Consider the following 23,744-nt stretch of genomic DNA (forward strand, 5'->3'; position numbering starts at 1 on the left):
TGTTATATATTATTTCTCAAATTGGGCTCTGTACCGCCATTCTTTACTATATTATGAATATGTGGGCAAAATATCTCGACAAAATATTCAAAATTAAAACCGCAATCTTGGAACGCGTTTTCCGTTTTGACGACGCTCTACTGGAGCCTCTTGAAATCAATGGTTCAAAAGTTATTTAGGGTGGATAGTTTTATCTGAAAAGCACTGTATAATGTCGCTAAAACTAAATTAAAAAACAAACTATATTGTATTAATAATTTATTAACAAATCGAAAAGTTTTGGCTCATTTAATGTCATTGTGTTTTTTATCGGTTTATACTAGCTTTGTGCGGTATCTTGCCTTCCTGCTACCGGCATTATTTTTCCGCATTTCGAATGGGTTAATTGTATCTAGTGATGAGGGTAGTACGACAGGTGCAGGTAGGCAACACGGTATCACATTATATGGAGCTAATCCTGTAATATCAGATCCCAATTCAGGATTTTTATCGAATATAGGAGGATTTGAGTTATTTGCTGTATCCGATACTGCTTTTAAAATTTGAAGAAACATATTATTATTATCCAATTGCTTATTAGTCCACAAGTTATTTGAAACTGGCTTGTAGTTTCCTGGATGATGCTGAGGGCCTGTTATAATTTGGAAAGGGTAAAAGCGTTCATTTATATTGAAATAATTATGAAGATCATTGAAGCCTGGTTTGATAAATTTTCCTAAATCTTTTTTAGATTTAGAATTATCGGATGTTGTCCAAGGTTTCTCATTTTTAGTATTTTCCAAAGTTTTCTTATGTTCACCTTTTTTCAACATTTTGTTTGTTGTATCTTTATAATCAGAAGAAGAAGATGATGAGTGTGCTTTTGTTGAATCTTTTTTCACAGGTTTTTTCAAAGTGTTTTCTGCGCTCTCATTGTGAATAGGATAAGAAGATTCTGCTGTATCTTTTTGGGATATTGAATTTTCAATTTCTGTCGGTGATTTCTTCTTTTTATTATCAATAAAATATTTTTTTTTATGTTTATCTTTTTTCAAAATTTTGAGATTTTCAGATTTTCCCAAAGTTTTATTTGTATCTTTATTAGGAGATTCGTAAAATGATAAGTGAAGTTCTGCTGAATCTTTTTGGGATTTCTTCGGCTTTCCATGTTTTTTCAACTTTTTCTTATTTTTAGAATTTGTCGAAGTTTTCTTATGTTTAGCTTTCTTCAAAATTTTGAGATTTTCAGATTTTTCCTTTGTACCTTTATGAATAGAATGGTCCCCTGATCCTATCCTGTTTTCGGCTGATTCTGACCAATCCTTTTCAGATTGGAAATTGTCAGATTTAGTCAAAATTTTATTTTTAGATTTGGCCAAAGTTTTGTTCTTTGAAAAATGTTTTTTATCACTTAACATTTTTTGCACATTTTTAAAAAAACTTGTTATAACAAAGTTAACATTAGTAGGAGAAAGAGTTGTGTGTCCTAAGCGATATACTAAACTGTCTATACCTGATAGGCTTAGCTGCCGTAACACAAATTGTATAACGTTGTTTGAGTTTTCATTATATTTTACTAAATCAGAATCAGCCAATAGAGATATAATATGACTTAGAGTTTTGAAACGTTTTGGTTTCTGATGGTATAGCTTTAAAACTAGCTGCGGTAGCAAATTATAATCGTTTTTGGAAGACAAATAAGGAGACGGAAGAATTTCTGAAGTAAATCTTTGGTCAGGTGTTAACAGATTTTTAAATATTTGCTCTTGATACGTATTTGGAAGAGTTTCTATAATGGGAATTATAACACCAAGTGGATCTGTAACGTCAGAGTTCTTTTTGCTTAATTCTATAATTTTTAAAATAATATTGCTGATATCTTTTACACTAGCAGATGTTTTAGAAAATTTATACGAAGCATTAAAATTTGAATGCTTCGATAAAATTTTAATAATTTTTAAAATGATGTCCACCAAATTTTCAGAAGGTGGCGAATGATTAAATGCTTTTAATATTGTATACATCGTTGATAATTTACTATTATTGTCTACACTTTCTGATTGACAAATCTTTAAAAGTACTTTTAGAAGTTTCTTAAAATTTTCGGGATATTTTCGTATTTTAGAAATTTCTAAAGCAGAAATCAGATTGAAAACATTTTCAGGTCTGACTTGATAAGCAGAAGCAATACTTTTATCTATACTGCCGTAACTTGAAGACGGATATTTGAAAGGCACGTAATGAGCATTCCAATTTACTGGTTTATATAAACTTTTAACATGTTCAGGATTTTGGAAAACAAATTCTGAAATTTCAACTTCTTCTGAACTTTCCAAAAATGGCTCATCCGATGAAATCCAGTCTTCAATTGGGTCCGCTTCCTTTGGTATGTAGTTAATTTTGGATATTATTTTTTTCTAAAAAATAAATTATTTATATTATTTATGACATTTATATAGGGTGTCCCAAAAGTAGAGGAACGGTCGAATATTTACCGAAATAAACATCGCATCGAAAAACTGAAAAACACGTGTTCAATAATTTTCAAAAATCTATCGAATGACAGCAAACACGACCCCCACTCCACCCCCTGGAGGTGGGATGGGGGTAACTTTAAACTCTTAAATGGAAACCCCCAGCTTTTATTGCAGATTTGGATTGCTTACATAAAAGTAAGTAACTTCTATTCAATATATTTTTTCGAATTGTGGATAGATGATAAACGGGCTAATATCTTGAGGAATGCACTTCGAAATCAAAAACCAAAAAACACGTGTTTAATATTTTTCAAAAACCTATCGAACGACACTAAAACGACCCACCACTCCCCGCCCTGGAGGGGGGTGGGGGGTAACTCTAAAAGTCTTAAATAGGAACCGGCATTTTTTATTGCAGTTTTGGATTCCACATGAAAGAATAAGTAACATTTATTCAAAATATTTTTCAGAATTGTTGATAGATAGCGCTAATAAATCCTAAATTTCCGATTATAGCGCCATCTATCAACAATTATAAAAAAATGTTTCGAATAAATGTTACTTACTTTTTTATGGGGAATCCAAATCTGCAATAAAAAATGGGAGTACTGATTTAATATTTTAAAATTACCCCCCACCTTACCTCCAGGGGATGGTTGGAAGATTATGTTTGATGTTATTCGATAGTTTTTTGAAAAATATTAACAAATGTTTTTTGGTTTGTCATTTCGAAGTGTATTTCTCGAGATGTTAGACCGTTTCTATAATTTAACAATGGTATCAGGAAAAATCGTTTTTTCCGATTATAGCGCCATCTGTTCACAATTCGAAAAAATATCTCGAATAAAAGTTGCTTACTTTCACGTAGGGAATGCAAATCTGCAATAAAAACTGGGGTTTCCATATAAGACTTTAAAGTTACCCCCACCCCACCTCCAGGGGATGGAGTGGAGGGTCGTGTTTGCTGTCATTCAATAGATTTTTGAAAATTATTGAAAACGTGTTTTTCAGTTTTTCGATCCGATGTTTATTTCGCGAAATATTAGACCGTTCCACTACTTTTGGGACACTCTGTATATTATTTTTGCTTATAATTAAGGATTTTTAGTAAACATGCTTACTTTACAAATTTTTGCTGTCTTACTTATTTTAATAAACTAGTGAAATTCTTTTCGAATGGAATACAAAAAATAGTTCCCGTCGATAAACGGCCATTACAAATTTTAATTCATCTACAGCAGGGGTTCCCAAACTTTTTTGTACCTCGCTCCCTTTTGTTGAAATGAAAGCTTCTCGTGCCCCCCCTTTTCAATAAATTGTATACGCCTAAATAGGAACAAAACAAAAACAAATACGTATTAGCTTGAAAACAAAACATTTATTTATTCTGCCATAAGATACAACAATATCAGTTTCCATAAAATACAAAAATTATTAATAAAAGAAAAATAGATTAGGTTGGTTAGTGAGATGGATGTGCTTGCATTTTATTTACTCGTATGCCTATTCGTGGCTGAGTTTTAGTAAGTGCACAGCACAAGTCACTAGCAACATCAAGTTTATTCCGATCTTCTTCTTTTGCCCTTTAATTCGTCCAATTCTGAACATAGGCTTCCCCCAGTTTCCTCCATTCGCTTCTGTTTAGTGCTTTCTGTTTCCAGTGCGTTCCTCCTATCTTTTTAATGTCGTCTCCCCATCTCATCTGGGGTCGTCCTCTTGCTCTCTTTCCTGTCCATGGTCTCCATTATTGTATCGTGCTATTCCACCTATTGTCCGTTTGTCTAGCGTTATGACCTGCGAAGCTCCATTTTAGCCTGGTTATATGTTGGCCTGCGTCTTTGACTTTTGTTCTATTTCTGACCCAGTTGTTTTGCTTTTTGTCTGTCAATTTTACTCCTAACATTGCTCTCTCCATGGCTCTTTGTGTCTTTATTATTTTATCCATGTTTGCCTTGGTCAAGGTCCATGTTTGGCATGCGTATGTGAGAATTGGGAGTATGCACTAGTCAAACACTCTTGTTTTTAAGTATTGTTGTATTTTTTTTATTCTTTAGGACCCATTTTAATTTTCCAAATCCTGCTCAGGCTAATCTGACCCTTATTTTTACCTCCGCTGTTTGGTTTTCCTTATTTATTTTAATAATCTGTCCCAAATATATATAATCATTAACCGCTTCTATTGTGGTGTCGTTTAGTATTACGTTTCTATTGTCTTGTGTGTTTGTCATTGTTTTTGTTTTGGCAAAATTAATTTTTAGACCTATTTGTTCGGATTCATTTGCTAGTTCGGTTAGCATGGTTTGTAGTTCTTCAAAACTTGATGCTATGACTACTACATCGTCTGCATATCTTAGGTGGTTTAGTTTCTTTCCATTTATGTTTATTCCCATGTTTGTCCATTGCATTGTTTTGAAAACATCTTCCAGTGCTAATGTAAATAGTTTAGGAGAAATAACATCTCCCTGTCGCACTCCTCTGTTAATTGGCATGGGTTTTGTGGTTTCCTCCAATTGTACTGTCATTGTTGCTTTCTTATATATATTATGTACTAGCATTCTGTATCTGGAATCTATTCGACAGTTGTTTATAGCTTTTTCTATTGCCCACATTTCCACGCTGTCAAATGCTTTTTCGTAGTCAACGAACGCTAAGTGCAGATCTATATGGTATCCGTTAGCTTTTTCTATTAGTGTCCTAATTGTTAGAAGAGGGTCATTGGTGCTATATCCCTTTCGGAATCCTGCCTGCTCTACTGGTTGATACGAGTCCAATTTGTGTGTTAGTCTGTTGTTGATAATCCTCATGAATAGTTTATACGTTTGCGACAGCAGTGAGATGGGTCTGTAATTTTTTATGTCCTTTCTGTCGCCTTTCTTAAATAACAGGATTGTAAGACTTTCGTTCCATTCGTCGGGTATTTCTCCTTTATGTAGACACTGATTAAACAGATTTCTTAATGTTTGTAAGATTTCTTCTTTCCCTTCTTTCAACATTTCAGCAAGGATTCGATCTGGTCCTGGTGCTTTGTTGTTCTTTAATTGTGATAGTGCTGCTTCTATTTCATAATTTTCTATTTTTGGTAGTGTTTCTGAGTTTACATTCGTGATTGTTTTCTTGATATATTCCTGAGTGTTGAAGTTTGCGTCTTTCTTTGAGGTGTATAGTTCTTTATAAAACCTTTCTACTTCTTTTGATATCTTATCTTTTCTCCTCTCTTCCCGTCCTGTTTCATCCTTTATTGAAATGAGTAGTGGTTTCCCTAAATTTGGTCGTAAGCATTTTAGGCCCTTATTTCTCTCAATTACTTTCTCGATTTCATTTTCAGTGTGTTTTCTTAGATCCTCTCTGGTTTTTCTTCTAATAAGTTTGTTTAGTTCTACGTATCCTACTGTGTTTCTTTTGTTTTCGCTTATTAGTTTTCGTCTACTTTCCATTAATTTAACTGTCCCGCTACTTAATCTATTTTCTTTTGTTGTTAGTTTTTTGGCAGTTTTCATTCCCGCTTCCAAGAGTTTTTCTTTCATTTCTTCATTGATCTTATTAAATTCTGACTCTTCCTTTGCTACTTGTTGATTATAGTTTTCCCTTAAAGTCTGTCTATATTCTTCTGCGTTTTGTCTTATTCTGCTATGGTCAATAGCCGTTGGTTTTCTTCTAGATTTCTGCGTCGCTAGTTTGCTTATTTCTATTTTGGCTCGTAGTATGCGGTGGTCGTTGCCAGTTGAGAATTTATTAAGTGCAGTTACGTCTTCGAAGATTTGTTTATTTTGGCAGAGGAAGTAGTCTATTTCATTTTTTGTAACCCCATTTTGGGAGAACCATGTCCATTTTCGGTTTGGCTTCTTATTAAAGTATGTATTTATTGCATGAAGGTTTTGTTGTTCCAAATATTCTAGTAGTCTTTCGCCCCTAATATTCCTTGATCCAAGTCCGTAGTTTCCTATCTTGTTTTCTGAGTCTTCCATTTTCTTTCCGATTTTTGCGTTAAAATCTCCCATAACGATTGTTGTTTTTATATTTTTGTCTTCCATTGCTGTGATGATGTCATCACAAAAGTTATCAATTTCTTCCTCATCATGTGTTGTTGTTGGAGCATATACTTGTATTAGTTTCATTCTTGTCTTCCTGTTAATTTCTAGTATGATATATCCTACTCTATCTGATATGCTCTTATACTCGATTACGTTTTGTTTAATTTTCTCTTTGATCAGAAATCCTATTCCTCCATATGTTTCGTCCTCCTTTCCTTTGTAATAGAGGCGATTTCCTGATTCTAGGTCTATACACATTTCTCCTCTTCTTTTGACCTCTGACAATCCTACAATGTCCCATTTGATTTTAGTTAATTCCTCTTCGAGTTCGTACAACTTTTCATCTTGAGCCATGGATCTGATATTATATGTCGCTATATGTATTCTGTTGCATTCCTTCTTTTTCCGTTTTCTCTGATTCGTTCTTGTCGAGCTTTTGCCTCCCCCAGAATCCATGAGGCTGATCGGTTTCCCGATGTGGGACTCCGGATTTCTCCTACCCACCTGGGGTCCAGTTCCGCTTTGTTGTAAGTTCGACATTGCTAGTTTGGGGAAAATAGCCATAAAACACCACGCTGGCCAGGCGGGTTGGTGAGTTGTAGGGATCACATTTCCTTGACTCCCTGTAACTGTTGTATGGTTATCCCGCTCATACTCGGTCGCCAGAGCCTCGTCTGTTATGTAGCAGGAGGCACCAGGTAATTTTAGACTACCACTCGTGCAGGTGAGGTTGACTTTTGGATCGATTGATGTATTGTTGTTAAGTCCGATCCCTTACCTCCCTTTTATTCCGATACTTTGTTTTAATTGCCACGAGTGTTGAAAATCGCACAAATAGTTATTTGAAAAAGGCAAATATAAATGAAGAGCTTCCCATGATACACTAAGATACACTTTGAAATATTTTAACCAAAATGAAGGTTTGTCCAGTATAACAAAGTATTTGGCAGAGGAATCATGCAAAAAATCATTTGGATTTATTTGCAAAGCATCTTCTTGAAGTGATTCAGGCAGGAAGTCCATGTTGACATGGAATGGATCAGTTGACATTCTGTAAATAAAATTGTCACTAGTGTTTGGGAAGTATTTCTGGAACTCTTCAATTAATAGAAAAAGACTGTTTGACTTGTACACACTTCTATATAAATCTAAACGGGAACTGGTGTATGTTTTCAAAAGACTGATAGTGTGTAAATAAATTTATTAAATCAGCTAAGTACTTTCAGCATATTAATGCCATCATCAGAGCTATCCTATAAAAAGACTAAGTTGAAAAATCTTATTCATAAAAAATTATAAAGTGAAACTTACGTCTTATAGGTGTAAAAACCTCAAAAGAAGAGAAAACTTCGAACAAACACATTCTATAGTTTAAAATAAACCCAGGGATATAACCACTGGTTAGGGTAAAAACCCCTTAAATGTTTAAAAAAATCACATTTAATGTGTTTTTATAAAATGGCTACTATTTTTATAAAATATTCAAAAACGACAGGCTGCTGACGGAAACAATAGTTCTTAGCGACATTTGTGTTATTAAAATTATTTAAAATTTTTGAAAATGACTAAGTTGTCATATGTAGGTTACTAATTGGTATGAAGTTAAAGTTTTTTTTTTTTTCTTTTTTTCTTTTTTGGCTTGGACTATGGTCATTCAGCCAGTCTCAATCAAAAGTAAATGTATTAAAGATATTGCCAATTAGTGAAACTTGGTTATTATAATATTATTACAATTTTTTACTTCTTATTTACCTACTCATTACAGCTAATGTACATACTATGTTAATAAATATAAATATATTATATTACTTAATGTTTATCAAGAACACATAGTGTATACATTTTACAAATAAAAATATTAATCTTAATATTAAAATAAATGCATTCTTTTTTGTATTTTATTTTAGTTTTTTTTGTTTTGTTTTTTGTTTTGTTTTTTTTGTCACTACGATAGGATGTCAACCCGGTTCATCCCCGCGGAGGTTTAAATCCTCTTAGTGATTTTTTCTTTAACATTTTTTTTTTATTTATTTTTTTTGTTTCATGTTTTTTTTTTAATTTTTTTTAAATTTTTTTTTCTTTTTATTTTTTTTATATTTTTATAAACATATTTTACAAATACTTATAACTAATTACAATAATATTTTACTATCCGACAAGAAAGATACCAAACAGTCAAAAATTTTCTTTTTATTCAGTGACAGAATAAAGAGAATATTTACAGGGAGTGGGATGTTCAGGTCTATAATTCTTTTAATTAGGTGATTGGTTAGGTGTTTATGCTTTTTGCATTCAAAAAATATGTGGTTCAAGTCACTTTTAACCTCACATTCTTGACAAATATTCGAATCTAATATGTTTATTTTAAATAAATGTGCAGGATAACATGCATGTTCAAATCTAATTCTACTGATGGTGGATATGTCTTTGCGAGGGAGGGTGAAATTCTTATACCAAGGTTTTTCTGGAATAATCGGTTGTATCAAACTGTAATTGTGTTGTTGAAATGTTACAGTACCTTTCCCAGTGTGTTTTCCAGCTCTTCATCTGTTCAGTTCTTAAACAAGCAAAAGCATCTAGAATGCAGGGCTGATATTTGGTTACTGTTCCATGGATGAGGGAATTTTTAGCTAATTGGTCTACATGCTCATTATGTGTAAGTCCTGAATGTGCTTTGATCCACATAAGTTTTATTTTTGGGGTGTGTTTATTAATTTCAAATAAGATTTTTTTTATTAAAAAAATGTATGGATTAGAAGTACTACAAGGTAGGTGAGGTGTTTGAATAGCAGTAAGCACAGATATGAATCAGATAAAATTACTGCGGAATTATAGGATGCCAACTTGAAATAAATTAAAGCCTCATATACCGCCGCAGCCTCGGCAGTAAAAATGGAGAAATTTGAGGGCAGTTTAAACATTTTTTCTATAAATTTATCTGGAATATAAAAGGCACAACCAGTACCATTTGAACTTTTGGATGCATCTGTATAAATACAAATAGATTTTGACCAATTTGTAAGGTAGTTGTTTAAAACAATACTGTTTAATAAAGAGTGCTCATGATAACTGGGTTGTATAATATCTACTTGATTTAGTAACTCAAAGAAATCTTCGAAATCTACCACTTTATTTGCAACTGCAAGTTCAGTATTATTATCCGCAGTGTTTCGAAATGCGTCACATAACGGTGGCGAGTTTTTGTGAGCCCAATATTTATTTGTTAAATCAAAATAATTTAAACTACTAATTTCTTTATATAAACAAATGTTGTAACATCGGATCTTAAGAAGAAATTTTTGACTGAGATATTCCCTTCTGAATTTAGTCGGCGGTCCCATTGTTTCAACATAGAGTGGTTCAATAGGGGTAGATCTCATATCACCTAGGCAACAGCCCAATACTGTGTTTAGAAAAACATCTATGCGACCTAAAATATTTTTACTAGCCGATCCATACAGTACTGAGCCATAATCTATAATTGATCTGATATATGAACGATAAAATAAAAGACATGTTTCAACATCTGCACTCCACCAAGTTTTTGCAATTGATTTAAGAAAATTTAGTGCTTTACTGTATCTATCAAGCATAAAATCAACGTGCAGTTTCCAGGTCAGTTTGGTATCCAGAATCATACCCAGATATTTTACTGATTTACAAACAGGAAAGTAATCATCATTTAATTGTATTTGTTCTCTTTGAGGTACATTGTGTCTAGTGAATATATAAATGTTAGACTTGTTGTTTGCTAACTCAAAACCATTTTTTTAAACCACTCATTATGTTTAAGCCATCATTATATTTTTTAGATTCAGTATAAATACAAAAGTTATCAGCATATTGTATTATATTAAACGAAATATTGTCGATACTAATATTATGAAAATCAGCTGTGTAAAGATTAAATAGAAAAGGACTTAAAACTGACCCCTGTGGGAGACCTGAGCTATTAAAACGTGGTCCAATGAGTTTATTATTTTCAACCCTGATATATATTTTCCTGTTTTTGTAGAAATTGACAATATTTTGAGCTAGAAGAGAAGGTATTTCGAATCGATGAATCATTTTGTCTTTTAGCATATCTAAATTAACACAGTCATATGCACCTTCAATATCCAAACATAACATTGGTACATACGTATTTCGAGAATATGCATTTTGAATATGAGTTACAATAGTAGCGAGGGCATCCATAGTACCACATCCTTGTCTGTAGCCGTACTGAGAATTTGGAAGTAGTCTTTTCTCATTTATCCACCATTCAAGTCTTACTTTCAGTATCCTTTCTAAAACTTTGAGAACACAAGACATAAGTGAAATTGGTCTGTATGATTGTGCCAGATTCGGATCTTTGTTTGGTTTTAAAATTGGAACGACAATGACTTTAAATTCTTCGATACCTGCATATAGGACTTCATTAAATATTTCCAATAAAAGATCTTTAGCGATTGCAGGAAGCATATTAATCATAGGGTACATAATATGGTCATAGCCAGGACTTGTGCTAGGACGATTATTTAAGGTATAACTTAGTTCAGTTAGTCTAATAGGTTGAAATAAAAAATGATTTTTGTCAGTATCGATTTTCTTAGGTTCATTAGGCATAGATGTTGCTGTTGGTGGGGCTATTTTGTAAAAAAACTCTTCTATCCAATCATCCTCAAAAGATTTTGATTTTATTGGTGATTTTCTGTATAACTTCCTAGCTTGAGTCCAGAGTACTGATGATGGAATTGATTTATTGAGAGAAGAAACCCAATTGACCCAGCTTTGTTTTGCAATACTTTTTAGTTGTTTTTTGGTACTTGCCATAATTGATTGACATTTTATATAGTTCTCAAAATTACGTTCTTTTTTATAATCGTTGAGTGATAATTGACGCTTTTTAATAATCATGTCACATTCAGTATTCCACCACGGTGACGGATTTCGGGTTCTTGGCTTAAAAGTTCTATACTGTGGTATTGCAATCTCAGCAGCATAATTTATACTATTTATTAAATATTCATATTTGCTTGATACATTATTTTGAACATTACCATTTTTATTAAAAAAGTTTTGTACCAAAGAAGTATATAAAGGCCAATTCGCTTTTTTGATGTTCCATTTATTTTTCGGTAAAATTGTTTCCGTTTCGTCTTTAATGCAAATATCCACATGTATAACGAAGTGATTCGATCCAAGAGTGTCTGAAGAGACATACCATTCAGTCTTACTAACAAGATCAGGACTGCAGAGAGTAACATCAATCATTGAGTAATTCTGATTAAGTTGAGTTAGTAAAGTTGGATTTTCATTATTTAAAACTGTAAATTCAAGATCATCTGCCATTTTAATCAGTTGTATTCCAATTTCATCATTTGTATTTGAACCCCAAACAGAATGATGGGCATTAAAATCACCTCCAATTATAACTGGTTTTTGTACCTGGGAAAATATGTTCATCCAATCATTTAGTGTGCATCTAATTTTAGGTGCTCTATACAGTGATATAAAACTAATTTGTCTATTTCCATATTTAATTTTTATAGCACATAACTGTATTTCATTATTGTACTTATTATTTTCTATTTTTAGTTCAGTAAAACAAATTGATTTATTTATAGGTATTGCAACTCCACCATAACCATCTGACCTATCATTACGAACCAGATTATATCCATTCAAATTATATAACACATTTTTTTTAAACCATGTTTCACTAATAAGAGCTATGTCTATTTTTTTACTTACTAAGTAATGCATTAAACTATTTTTATTTAAGACAACAGAACGAGCATTCCATTGTATTATTTTTAATTTAGGTTGACAGGGCATTATTTATTTAATATTAATCAAAGTACCCTCCAATACCTGTTCAATGCTACTGACTATTAATTTTTTATCGATTGATCGTATATCATCAAAATTTTGTATACCTTGTAAAAGTTGCAATATAAAAGTAGAAAGAATCTCTGTTACATTTTTCTTAATTTCAATATTACCATAATTTGGTACGGTTGTATTAACAGGTAAAGGCTTATCAGGCCCGAAAACAAAAGGGAACATCGGTTTCTCAGCAGTCGTCTGTGCACTTGGTGAATTAAATTTTCTTTTTTTATTAGTATTATTTATTTCAGGTTGAGTAAAAGCAAAAGAAGTTGGGTTTTTAGAAACTGGTTTAGATATCGAAATATTTTTACTAGTGGAAGGCAGACTAGGAAAATTCCTTTCATTATCTGCTAAACATTCAAAGGAATTATTGCTTACAAAATTTGAAAAAGATTTGTCACAGTAATTACGTGCCTCTAGAAAGGACATCTTGTGCTCAACCATTATATTTTTAATTTGTTTTTGTTTCTCAAATTGAGGACATTTTTTTGATATTGAAATATGTTCCTTACTCTTACAATGCATACAAAATATGAGTTCTTTACTACAATTGTGATATTTTTCTTTAATTTGACTGCATTGCATAAATCGTTCTTGTGTGCTTTTGCACTGACCGGATACGTGCCCAAATAAAAGACATTTGTAACACTGAACGACCCTTGTAATATACTGTTCTACGGGGCAAAATACCTTATTAAAGGAAACATAATTTGGCAAAACGTTGCCTTCAAAGGTGACTATTATCATTTTTTTATTGACAAATTCAACTTTATTGTCATTTATAATTTTACGTTTGGTTCTGTATATATTAGTGACTTTAGAAGAACATTCTATATTTTCCATTAAATAATCTACATTAAATTTCGTATCTACATCGCGTACTATGCCCTTAATTTCCAACAAATGATTTGGTATGTAAGCCTTAAGGTTTTCCAATTTCAATGACTTATTATTTACCAAATTATTTGCCTCCAATAAGGACTTCAACATAACTTTTATGCGATTTTTTCCTAAACTTTTGATTTCTACAATGTTAGTGAGTTTAAGTTTCTTAAATAAAATATCAGCGACACACATAGGATGCAATTTGCCCAGTCTACCCCATGATGCACTACCTTCATTATTAAGTCTCTCAATATAAACCCAAATATTTTGTATATTATACTTATGTGAAAGCAGGTTAAAGGTTTTCTTTGCTGGTTCCATGTAAGCATTTTTGTCCAGAGAGGCCTCACTATTATCTACTGACATTTTCGTCAACGGAGACGTCCCTACACTTGTTTCCCCCATGGGGGAACAAAATAATGTTATACCCGTATAACACACAAAACAGAAACTTTTAGTAAACCAATACACTTGAAAATAAGCCCGGAATATACCAAAAAACTGCCAAAATTAATATTTTTTTGGATAAATTCAAGAAAAACGAGCACGACTTTGACAGTTATTTTGACAATGAAGTTAAAGTTAATATGAAAAACTAAAGTTAAATTTAAATGACAATTGTTAAGTTTAAAGTAAAGTTAAATGTGAAAATAATCAAATTATCGAAATATTATTAATTAATACATTAATATATACAGAGAGAGTCTGTAAAGTGGAATAAATTCAATATCTCAAATACTAATTGTTTTTTTGGAAAATGCTCAGACCCGTCGATTAGTATTTCAAATTGTCCTTTTTGACATTCAATAAAAATGTATACAGGATGTCCCAATTTAGAGATATGACGTCATCGTCGATTTTCTTAAATGGCAACACTGTCATTTTGATAGCTAATTTGATAGGGTTTGTAAAGTTATACATAACTGCAAAATATCAAATTTTTATTCTCTACCATTTACAAGATAATAGAAAATAACAAAGTTATATCTGTAATTTGGAATATATTCAATAATTAAAATACTAACTGTTTTTTTGAAAAATGCTCAGACCCGTCGATTAGTATATCAAATTGTCATTTTTGACATATAATAATAATGTATACAGGGTGTCCCAATTTAGAGATATGACGTCATCGTTGATTTTCTTAAATGGCAACACTATCATTTTGATAGCTATTTTGATAGCGTGTGTAAAGTTATACACATCTGAAAAATTTCAAAATTTTATTCCCTACCATTTACAAGATAATAAAAAATAACAAAGTTATGAAGAACAAGAAGTAATCAAATAATAATTGAATTTATTTATTTCAATTAAGCAAATGCTCATAACGTTGCCCATTGACAATTTGACAATAATTGAGGGCAACATTATGAGTTTTTGCTTAATTTATTGAAATAATTAAATTCAATTATTACTTGATTACTTCTTTTTCATAACTTTGTTATTTTTTATTATCATCTAAATGGTAGAGAATACAAATTTGAAATTTTGCAGTTGTGTATAACTTTACACACCCTATCAAAATAGCTATCAAAATGACAGTGTTGCCATTTAAGAAAATCAACGATGACGTCATATCTCTAAATTGGGACACCCTGTATACATTATTATTATATGTCAAAAAGGACAATTTGATATACTAATCGACGGGTCTGAGCATTTTTCAAAAAAACAGTTAGTATTTTAATTATTGAATATATTCCAAATTACAGATATAACTTTGTTATTTTCTATTATCTTGTAAATGGTAGAGAATAAAAATTTGATATTTTGCAGTTATGTATAACTTTACAAACCCTATCAAATTAGCTATCAAAATGACAGTGTTGCCATTTAAGAAAATCGACGATGACGTCATATCTCTAAATTGGGACACCCTGTATACATTATTATTGAATGTCAAAAAGGACAATTTGAAATACTAATCGACGGGTCTGAGCATTTTCCAAAAAAACAATTAGTATTGGAGATATTGAATTTATTCCACTTTACAGACTCTCTCTGTATTTATAATATACAGTGCTAGTCAAAAGTCCGTACCCCCCTCGTATCTTTTGAACGGTTATACCTATAATAGTAAAATTTGAAGGGAGGAAATAAACAGACGTAAGCTTCTGAACTAGTCATGACAGGTGACGTAATAGTGACAGATGACTTTACAGCGCCACTGTGACAGATAATTTTAAATGAGACCTTATGGCAAGTGATACCTCGTTTGAAAGGTATTGAAAATACCTATTCAGTCAAACTAATTTTGTTTGAGTTTAAGCTAATTTTGATGAATAAATGAAATAATAAAAGATTGTAGTTTAGCATTTAATTAAAAAAATTCAAAATTCCGCCTATGATTACTTGTCAAAAAGGTTGACGTTGACGTAAAAACTACTAGAGAATTGAAAAACGTCAACTTTTTGACAAAAAACCCATAGGTGGACATTTGAATTTTCATTAATTAAATGCGAAACTACACTATTATATTTATTTAATTTATTCACCAAAATCAAAATCAACTTAAGCCCAAAAAAATTAGTATGACTGAATAGGTATTTTGAATACCTTTCAAACGATGTATCACTTGCCATAAGGTCCCATTTAAAATTATTGGTCACAGTGGCTCTGTAACGTCATCTGTCAGTATTACGTCACCTGTCATGACTAGTTAAGAAGCTTACGTCCGTTTATTTCCTCCCTCCAAATTTCACTATTATAGGTATAACCGTTCAAAAAATAAGAGGGGGTACGGACTTTTGACTAGCACTGTATAGATTAAGTAGCGGGACAGTTAAATTAATGGAAAGTAGACGAAAACTAATAAGCGAAAACAAAAGAAACACAGTAGAATACGTAGAACTAAACAAACTTATTAGAAGAAAAACCAGAGAGGATCTAAGAAAACACACTGAAAATGAAATCGAGAAAGTAATTGAGAGAAATAAGGGCCTAAAATGCTTACGACCAAATTTAGGGAAACCACTACTCATTTCAATAAAGGATGAAACAGGACGGAAAGAGAGGAGAAAAGATAAGATATCAGAAGAAGTAGAAAGGTTTTATAAAGAACTATACACCTCAAAGAAAGACGCAAACTTCAACACTCAGGAATATATCAAGAAAACAATCACGAATGTAAACTCAGAAACACTACCAAAAATAGAAAATTATGAAATAGAAGCAGCACTATGACAATTAAAGAACAACAAAGCACCAGGACCAGATGGAATCCTTGCTGAAATGTTGAAAGAAGGGAAAGAAGAAATCTTACAAACATGAAGAAATCTGTTTAATCAGTGTCTACATAAAGGAGAAATACCCGACGAATGGAACTCCGACGAATATTAAATGGTGCTCAAGTTTGGGGATTGGCGGAATTTAAGGAAGTTGAGGAGGTAATAAGGTTTTTTATAAAAAAAAATGTTGAATATTCCGAGTTACTGTCTAAACTACATGTTGGATTTAGAAACCAACATTGAGCATGCGTATCTATTTACGATGAATTTGCATAAAAAAATATGTTAAGAGAGTGTTAGAGTATGAGGAAGGACGTCTGCCTAAATTTTTGCTTCAGGAAATGATAAGAGCTAACTGTGGTTGGAGAAGAGATTGGGAAAACTTGGGAGAGAGATGGGGAGTGGAATTTAACACAGAGTGGGAAAATAGGAATTTTTGGGAGGATAAGTTGGAACAGGTGATAGGAGCCATTCGTGTTGGGATACGAGAAAGAGCATTGGAAAGAGCAACTAGATCAAATTTCTGCAAAAATTATAGAGAGTTAATGGGACTCGGCGTTGACATGGGTTATATGAGGGATGAGGTGAGTTTCAATGATATAAAGTGGATATTCAAGATTAGATGTGGAGTATTGTATCTCAATGATAGACCTGGTAGGGCTGATGATAAGAAAAAGTGTGCTTTGTGTAATGAGAGGGAGGTGGAAGATATTTTGCATTTCATGGAACGATGTCCTATACTACGTGAATACAGAATGAAGTGGTTCAGAAAAAGTAGATTAGATAGGGAAGAATTGTTGGAACTTATGGGAGGTTTGGGCTGGAGGGAACTGGTTGGATATGCAAGGGATGCATGGAAGCATAGATACAATCTAGTGTTGGAATATAACTATTAGACTCATAACACTATATTCTTCTTCTTCATGTATTGTGCCTCTTCACCAGTCCTTAACCGATTTTGAGCTTGTATTCACGACATCCTAAGAGTAAAATTTAATCTATATTTTTTACTGCAGTTAATACTTATCAATTAAAGAGTAACCTTTTATTCTTTATTAAATCTTAATTAATATTTAATTGAATTGTGTTTATATGTTTATTTTAGTACATAATACTTTATAAAATTTCATTATGTATTCTGATGCCTGGTGTAAGCTTATCCCAGCTAGGGAATTTCAATGGAAACTAGGATAGTTATCATTTTTTTTCATACTCATTAGTTTTATTATTTATTAGTTATTGTTAATTTTATTGTTATTTATAGAAAAAAAATGTTGATTTATATTTTGGCCAACCCCCCAAACGACCAATGGTCATGGGGAAAATGTTTTATTAGGAGAGATATTACTGTATTACTGTATTTAAAAGAAATAAACATTTCTGAATCTGAATCTGAAATCAGACACGCCAGTAGCGCACTACATTTAGCATGTAGCTCTTTTGAATGTCCAAGTTTGACATCCTTATGTCCATAAGAACGGATTGAATGTTTTAGTTTTTAGATATAGACTCTATATCTATATTATAGAGGATACTTTTTACTTTAAAACCATACATACGGTGGAGTAGGTTTCTTAATCAACAAGAAGAGAAAGTCGAAAATTCAAATAATTCATAGCATCTGAGACAGGGTTGCACACATAATCTAAAAACTATCAAGATATAAAGTGAAATATACGAAAGAAGAAAAACGAGATTAAAATATTCATAGTAAAAAGACTACTTTTGATTTAAAACAGTAGTTATAGAGAAAGTACGGCGAGCAGAAAAGATACAAACAGCAGAAATACATTTGGTATTTATAAATCTTGCGAATGCGTACGACACAGTCCTAGATAAGACCTATGGAGATATACGAAAGAAAAATGGGTTCCTGAGAAGTAAGTAAGGCTAGAGGGAACACCAAAGTAAGGGAACATTATAATGCTAAAGAATCAGTAGGGTCACACCTCGAAAAATTCTTTGTTTTCTATGTTGAATTTTGGTGAAAACGTCACCAAATTCATCAAAAATTTTATTCCTTCACGAAAATAAATCACAGTTAACGGAATCCTACGTTTGCCGTGATTGGTCGTTATCGTCGCGAATTTGCCGTGATTGGTCTGAAAGTTTTCCAGTGACGTATTCTGCCCAACGTTGTACTTTCTCATCGGTCTCTGTTATAGCAACCCCGTGCATATCCAGAAGTGCACCAGTGAGATTTTGTTTTCTTAGTCCAGCCATTTCTTTGACTTTCTTATGTAGGTTAAATAGATCGTATCTTTTTTGGAGGTCCTCGATCTCTTTGCATTTCTCTTCAGTGTTTTTTTTGCCTGCTTTATCTTCTTCCTTATCTCGTGGGTAATCTCTCTATATTTATTGTCATCTTTGTTCTTATATTGTCTCCGTTGTACCAAGTAAAAATATATGCAAGCGGTTAGCTTTCGTTGGCATACGGTGGTAAAGTAAGACCTGTAAATGGGGTTAAGGCCAGGCGCAAAGTGAACCTAAGCGAGACACAACCTGCGTCGGCGGGACGGGTGACCCGTGCATTTATTTTTCTAGCGCACCGCATATTGAACACAAGCCAACCCAACCGTTGGCCATCGACGTGGCGAATAGAGACGGGCAAAATCAGTGCGGACATGTAACGGTTACTTTTGATACCGGTTGTAAGTGATACTGAGTACAAATACTGATTACAAAATACAGATGTATCTGATCCTTGTACTGAATTGAGTAGGCAACTTAAAATCGGCATTTCCGTACTTGTAACTAGTAACGTTTTAAAAATATCTTACACGTCCCTAGTAGTCGTAGCGGTATGACTTTCGAAAACATCGAATTTGATCATAAGCGGGTGCATAAAAAAATATCTTACACTGATTAGTTTATTTCTGCACATAATACCTACATATTTAAAATAGTCTCTCCCCTACTGCTCGGCCATAACTCATATTCCTCAATTTACTGTTGGGATCACAATAATTTACAATTACTGCAGGATCGCAATCATTTACAATTACTGCAGGTCATAATTCATAATCCCTCCGTTACTGATCGGTTTTGCATCGCACTATCTGCATATTTTGTTTTTAATTTTTAAGCATAAACAAAAATGATGTAATAAACAAAAAAATGTAATATGCCGACAAGTTGAATTTGAGGGTAATACGATATTTTTATCGATCACGGTTTTAAGTAACATGAATCATTTTTCACCTTATTTTTCTAATAATGTGATTTTGTAAAGGCATAACTTTGAGTATTAATTTCGTATCGCCGCTTATTTAGTCTACCAAAAGTTATCAGAATTTAATAACAAAAACAACGCAGTTGTCACTCGGGGTGTTGACTATGCTAATATTTTTATTTGATCATAATAAATTGTACTTAGGTACAATCCGTATTCATTTCAGATACTTCTTACGATACTTCTTGCGATACCATCTCGCAAAAAAACACGTAAAAATAAACATCTGGCGGTGAGTCACGCGTCCCACGGCCCAAGAAAACTGTACGCCGATGACAAACGTTCCCAAGCGAGACCTGCGAACGGATAAACTGATAGTAGGATGCGCAATACTGTACGCAGTTCGCCGACGCAGGTTATGTCTCGCTTAGGTTCAATTTGCGCCGGGCCTAAGGAGGTAACTGAAATGCAAATGTTACATTGGATGTCGGGTAAGACTAGAAGGGACAAGATCGGGAACGACGTATACAGAGAAATAACAGGACTGAATACAGTATCAAAAAAAGTCCAAAAATAAAGAATATAATAGTATAGTCACATCAGACATGGAACTGAGAACTATGCAAAATGAAGAATACAGCTGTTAGAGGATAATGGAAAGAGAAGTAGAATAAAACCGACAAGAAGATGGAAGGATTGTTTGGAAGAGGACTTAAGAAAGGTTTAAATGAAGAAGGCATGATGGACAGAAATAAGCGGCTAAGAAGAGTAAGTAACAGCAGTGTATAGTTGACTTTGTTACGTGTACTAGGGTTTACTAGTTACAAAAAGAAAAAAAAAATAGAAAACTGTAATAAAAATGAGTCATTTTAACACTTACCAAATTTTTGATTTTTCGTCCTCTAATAAATGCACATTGGCAAACAAGATAAATTATTATTAGCACATTAAACTTCATTATGATTTCCCGCAACTCAACAAAACTGATATTTTATCGAAATTTCCACATGAGGCAATACATTTTTGAGTGGGACGTTTTTAATGAATTCTGATTAAGAATGTTTTATATTATTATATAAAAATCAAATTACTCTAAATGACACCGATGGAAACCAATATCGAAATAAATAATAATTGTCACCATAATTAAAATGTACTTTTATGTGTTTTCGTAAGAATGTTGTTGAGTTTTTCTGTGTTGCGCTTGGTGTGTAGATTGGTAGCCCAGTAGTACATAAGGGAGTCAATAGAGAACGAAAATATGCATTGTTTCGGAAAAAAAATTCAAACAAACTTATATTTTTCTAAACCTTTTTTTTTTGTTAGTTTATATACATGTTAAGATAAAAAGTTCTACTCGCAGATTTAGTCGCTAATTGTTTATTAATAGTTTAAACAATAACAATTATTATTTTGTATAAATAATTATGAAAATATCGTTGAATTCATCATTTTACTTTGATAAAATATGTTCCTATTTTGTTTTTGATAATGCTAAATCCGAATATGACATTACAATTTGAGAATTCAAACATTTTGAGCTCTTATACGTATGTCTGCGTAACTAGGAACCATATGGGAGACCATATGGGAACCATTTTTATTATCAATTCTAAGAAAAAAAGTTATTCTTCATAAAACGTTCTGTACCAGATATCAAATTTTATCAATTTTATAAGAGGTATGTCAAAAATATGAATTTCGTTAAAGAGTAAAGTACCTACCTTTATATTTCAGAATATCAAAAATTGTTATTATGAAAAGTTGTTTGGAATTAAAAACTATGGTTTAATATGCAATTACATCCTTCTAATTGGAAAAAAATTAAAATTTTTCTCAAATTACGGATACCCAATATTTATCATTTTATTACAATTATTATAACTATTGTATTACCAATTTTACGAAAAAAAGTTATTCCTCATAAAATGCTCTACCTGGTCTAAAATCTAAGATGCAATCATCATCTATCAAACTAATTGGTGGATTCGACCGTTACTTGATGGAAGTTCGTTTTATCTCACAATAAAACACTGAAAACTTTTGTTTTCTATACTTCCACAAAATTTATTATTTACAACTATGTGACTAGAGCTGTTTCGGCAGAGTGCCTTTCTCAAGTTATATAATTTACAATGTGTTTGCCTTTTTAAGTCTCTAACTGAAGAGTTTGAGGAGTGGAGAACTGTTTGTCTCGAGTTGGTCATTTAGAATTAAATCTGTATTTTTCAGTTTATTAATTTCCATAGATTCTAAAAAAGATAGCTTAAGGCCTTTATTTTGGATATGCAGAATTTGAAACTCTTCATTGAAAGAATGATTATGATCTAGAAGGTGAAGTGCGTATGTAGGAGTGTCTGTTTTTCTACTGTTGAAAGCCCTTTTGTGTTCTGCTATCCGTTTGTCAAAAGTTCTGCCAGTTTGGCCGATGTACGTTTTCGGACAGTCACCACAAGTTAGTTTGTACACACCACTCTGTAGTTGCTTTCTCTTTCGGCTTTTATTGTTCTTAATATATTTGCTTAAGTTGTTGTTAGTTCTGAAAGCTGGTATTATTCCTTTCTTTTTTATGTATCTGGCTATTTTTGTTGCTATCTTGCCAGTATATGTGAGAGAGCAGAAGGTACTGGGTTCTTTCTGTGGTGGTGGATACACTAATTTCGGGGCTTTCTTATGGAGTTTTTGATTTAAAATTTTGTTAACTGTTTGTTCGTTATAGCCGTTGTTTACTGCTATTTGTTTAATGATGTTTAGTTCTATCTCGAAGTTATTTTTTGTCATGGGAATTTCTGTCAGTCTATGTATCATGCTATGGTATGCTGCTAATTTGTGTTGCGTAGGATGGGATGATGAATTGTGTATAGTTGTGTCAGTATGGGTAGGTTTATGATATACGGAGAACTCATGTTTGTTGTGTAGTCTGGTAATCGTTACATCTAGAAAGTTTATGGAATTATTCTGTTCTGTTTCTATTGTAAACTCAATATTACTATGAAGTGAATTAATGTATGATAGAAATTGGTCAAGTTGTCTGTTAGTTCCTGTAAAGCATACTAGTATATCATCCACGTATCTCCACCAATATAAGAACTGTTTAAATACGGGATGTTTAGAAATTGTTGTTTCAAGTTGGTTCATAAATACATCTGATAGTAATGGGCTTAGAGGTTTACCCATAATAAGTCCTGCACTGTTGTTTGTATATATCAAGACTATTTTGAATTCAATAATCAAATATATCACTTGAGAAAGGCACTCTGCCGAAACAGCTGTAGTCTTTTTCAACTTTTTCAATTTTATACGAGGTAACTATGTAAAAAAATATGAATTTCGCTTAGTTAAAAACCTTTGTAGTTCACAATATTTCAATTAGAAGGATGTAATTGAATATTGAAATATAGTTTTTAATTCCAAACAACTTTTTTTAATAACAATTTTCGATTTTGTGAAATATAAAGGTACTTTACTTTTGACCGAAATTCATGTTTTGACATACCTCGTATAAAATTAATAAAACTTGATATCTGATGGTTGAATTTTAGATTCTATACGATGAAAACCATTTTGGAAGGATTAACTTTTTTTCGTAAAACTGATAATAAAAAAGTTATCAATTGGTTCCAAGTTACGCAAACATAGATACTGTATAAGAGCTCAAAAATTTTTTTTAACATTTATTATTTTTTAAGCTTGTTATTAAATATATTTTAGGTAAGATATACAAAAAAAGTTTTAATGACTTTGTACAAACATTTTTTTAACTGATATCTTTCGGCTTTTGTATTACACTTTATGTCTTTCTCAATTTTCTAAAAAAAAGTTGTTTATTTTATGTCTAAAGTCAAATAATGTAGTGCATTTCGAAGATTGCATGTTAAGCTTTAAAAAGCACCTATAAAATTGTAGTATATCTGTAAAACTACAAAGTCTTCAAAAATTACATTTTTTGGGACATCCTATCATTCCAATTAAATTTTTGATTTTTTTTTAATGAAACATCATCTTTGAAAAGTAAATTGTGCAAATGTGAGAGTTATATAAGTAAAATTGTATTAGTTACACATTTTTAAATCATTTTTAAACAATATTCATGTAA

General features: G+C 32.0%; 1 protein-coding gene across 1 annotated transcript; it reads right to left on the reverse strand.

Moving 5' to 3' along the window:
* Positions 1-245: 245 nt before the first annotated feature.
* Positions 246-20,695, reverse strand: LOC126878936 (MATH and LRR domain-containing protein PFE0570w-like). The gene is made up of 2 exons (XM_050641819.1): positions 20,529-20,695; positions 246-2,396 (listed from the first exon to the last, which is right to left on the reverse strand). The coding sequence occupies exons 1-2, from the start codon at positions 20,604-20,606 to the stop codon at positions 315-317; spliced, it is 2,160 nt and encodes a 719-aa protein (XP_050497776.1). The 5' UTR covers positions 20,607-20,695; the 3' UTR covers positions 246-314.
* Between the last annotated feature and the right edge of the window lie 3,049 nt (positions 20,696-23,744).

This window comes from Diabrotica virgifera, chromosome 1, assembly GCF_917563875.1.
Source record: "Diabrotica virgifera virgifera chromosome 1, PGI_DIABVI_V3a".
In the NCBI taxonomy this organism is placed as follows: domain Eukaryota; kingdom Metazoa; phylum Arthropoda; class Insecta; order Coleoptera; family Chrysomelidae; genus Diabrotica; species Diabrotica virgifera.

What these genes read in the sequence shown, in the direction of transcription:
- LOC126878936 (XM_050641819.1), bottom strand. Translation starts at nt 20,606, where the DNA reads ATGAAGTTTAATGTGCTAATAATAATTTATCTTGTTTGCCAATGTGCA. An exon ending in GACGAAAAATCAAAAATTTG is followed by an intron (nt 2,397 to 20,528) that starts GTAAGTGTTAAA and finishes TTTATTTTTTAG; the next exon opens with AAAAAAATAATATCCAAAAT.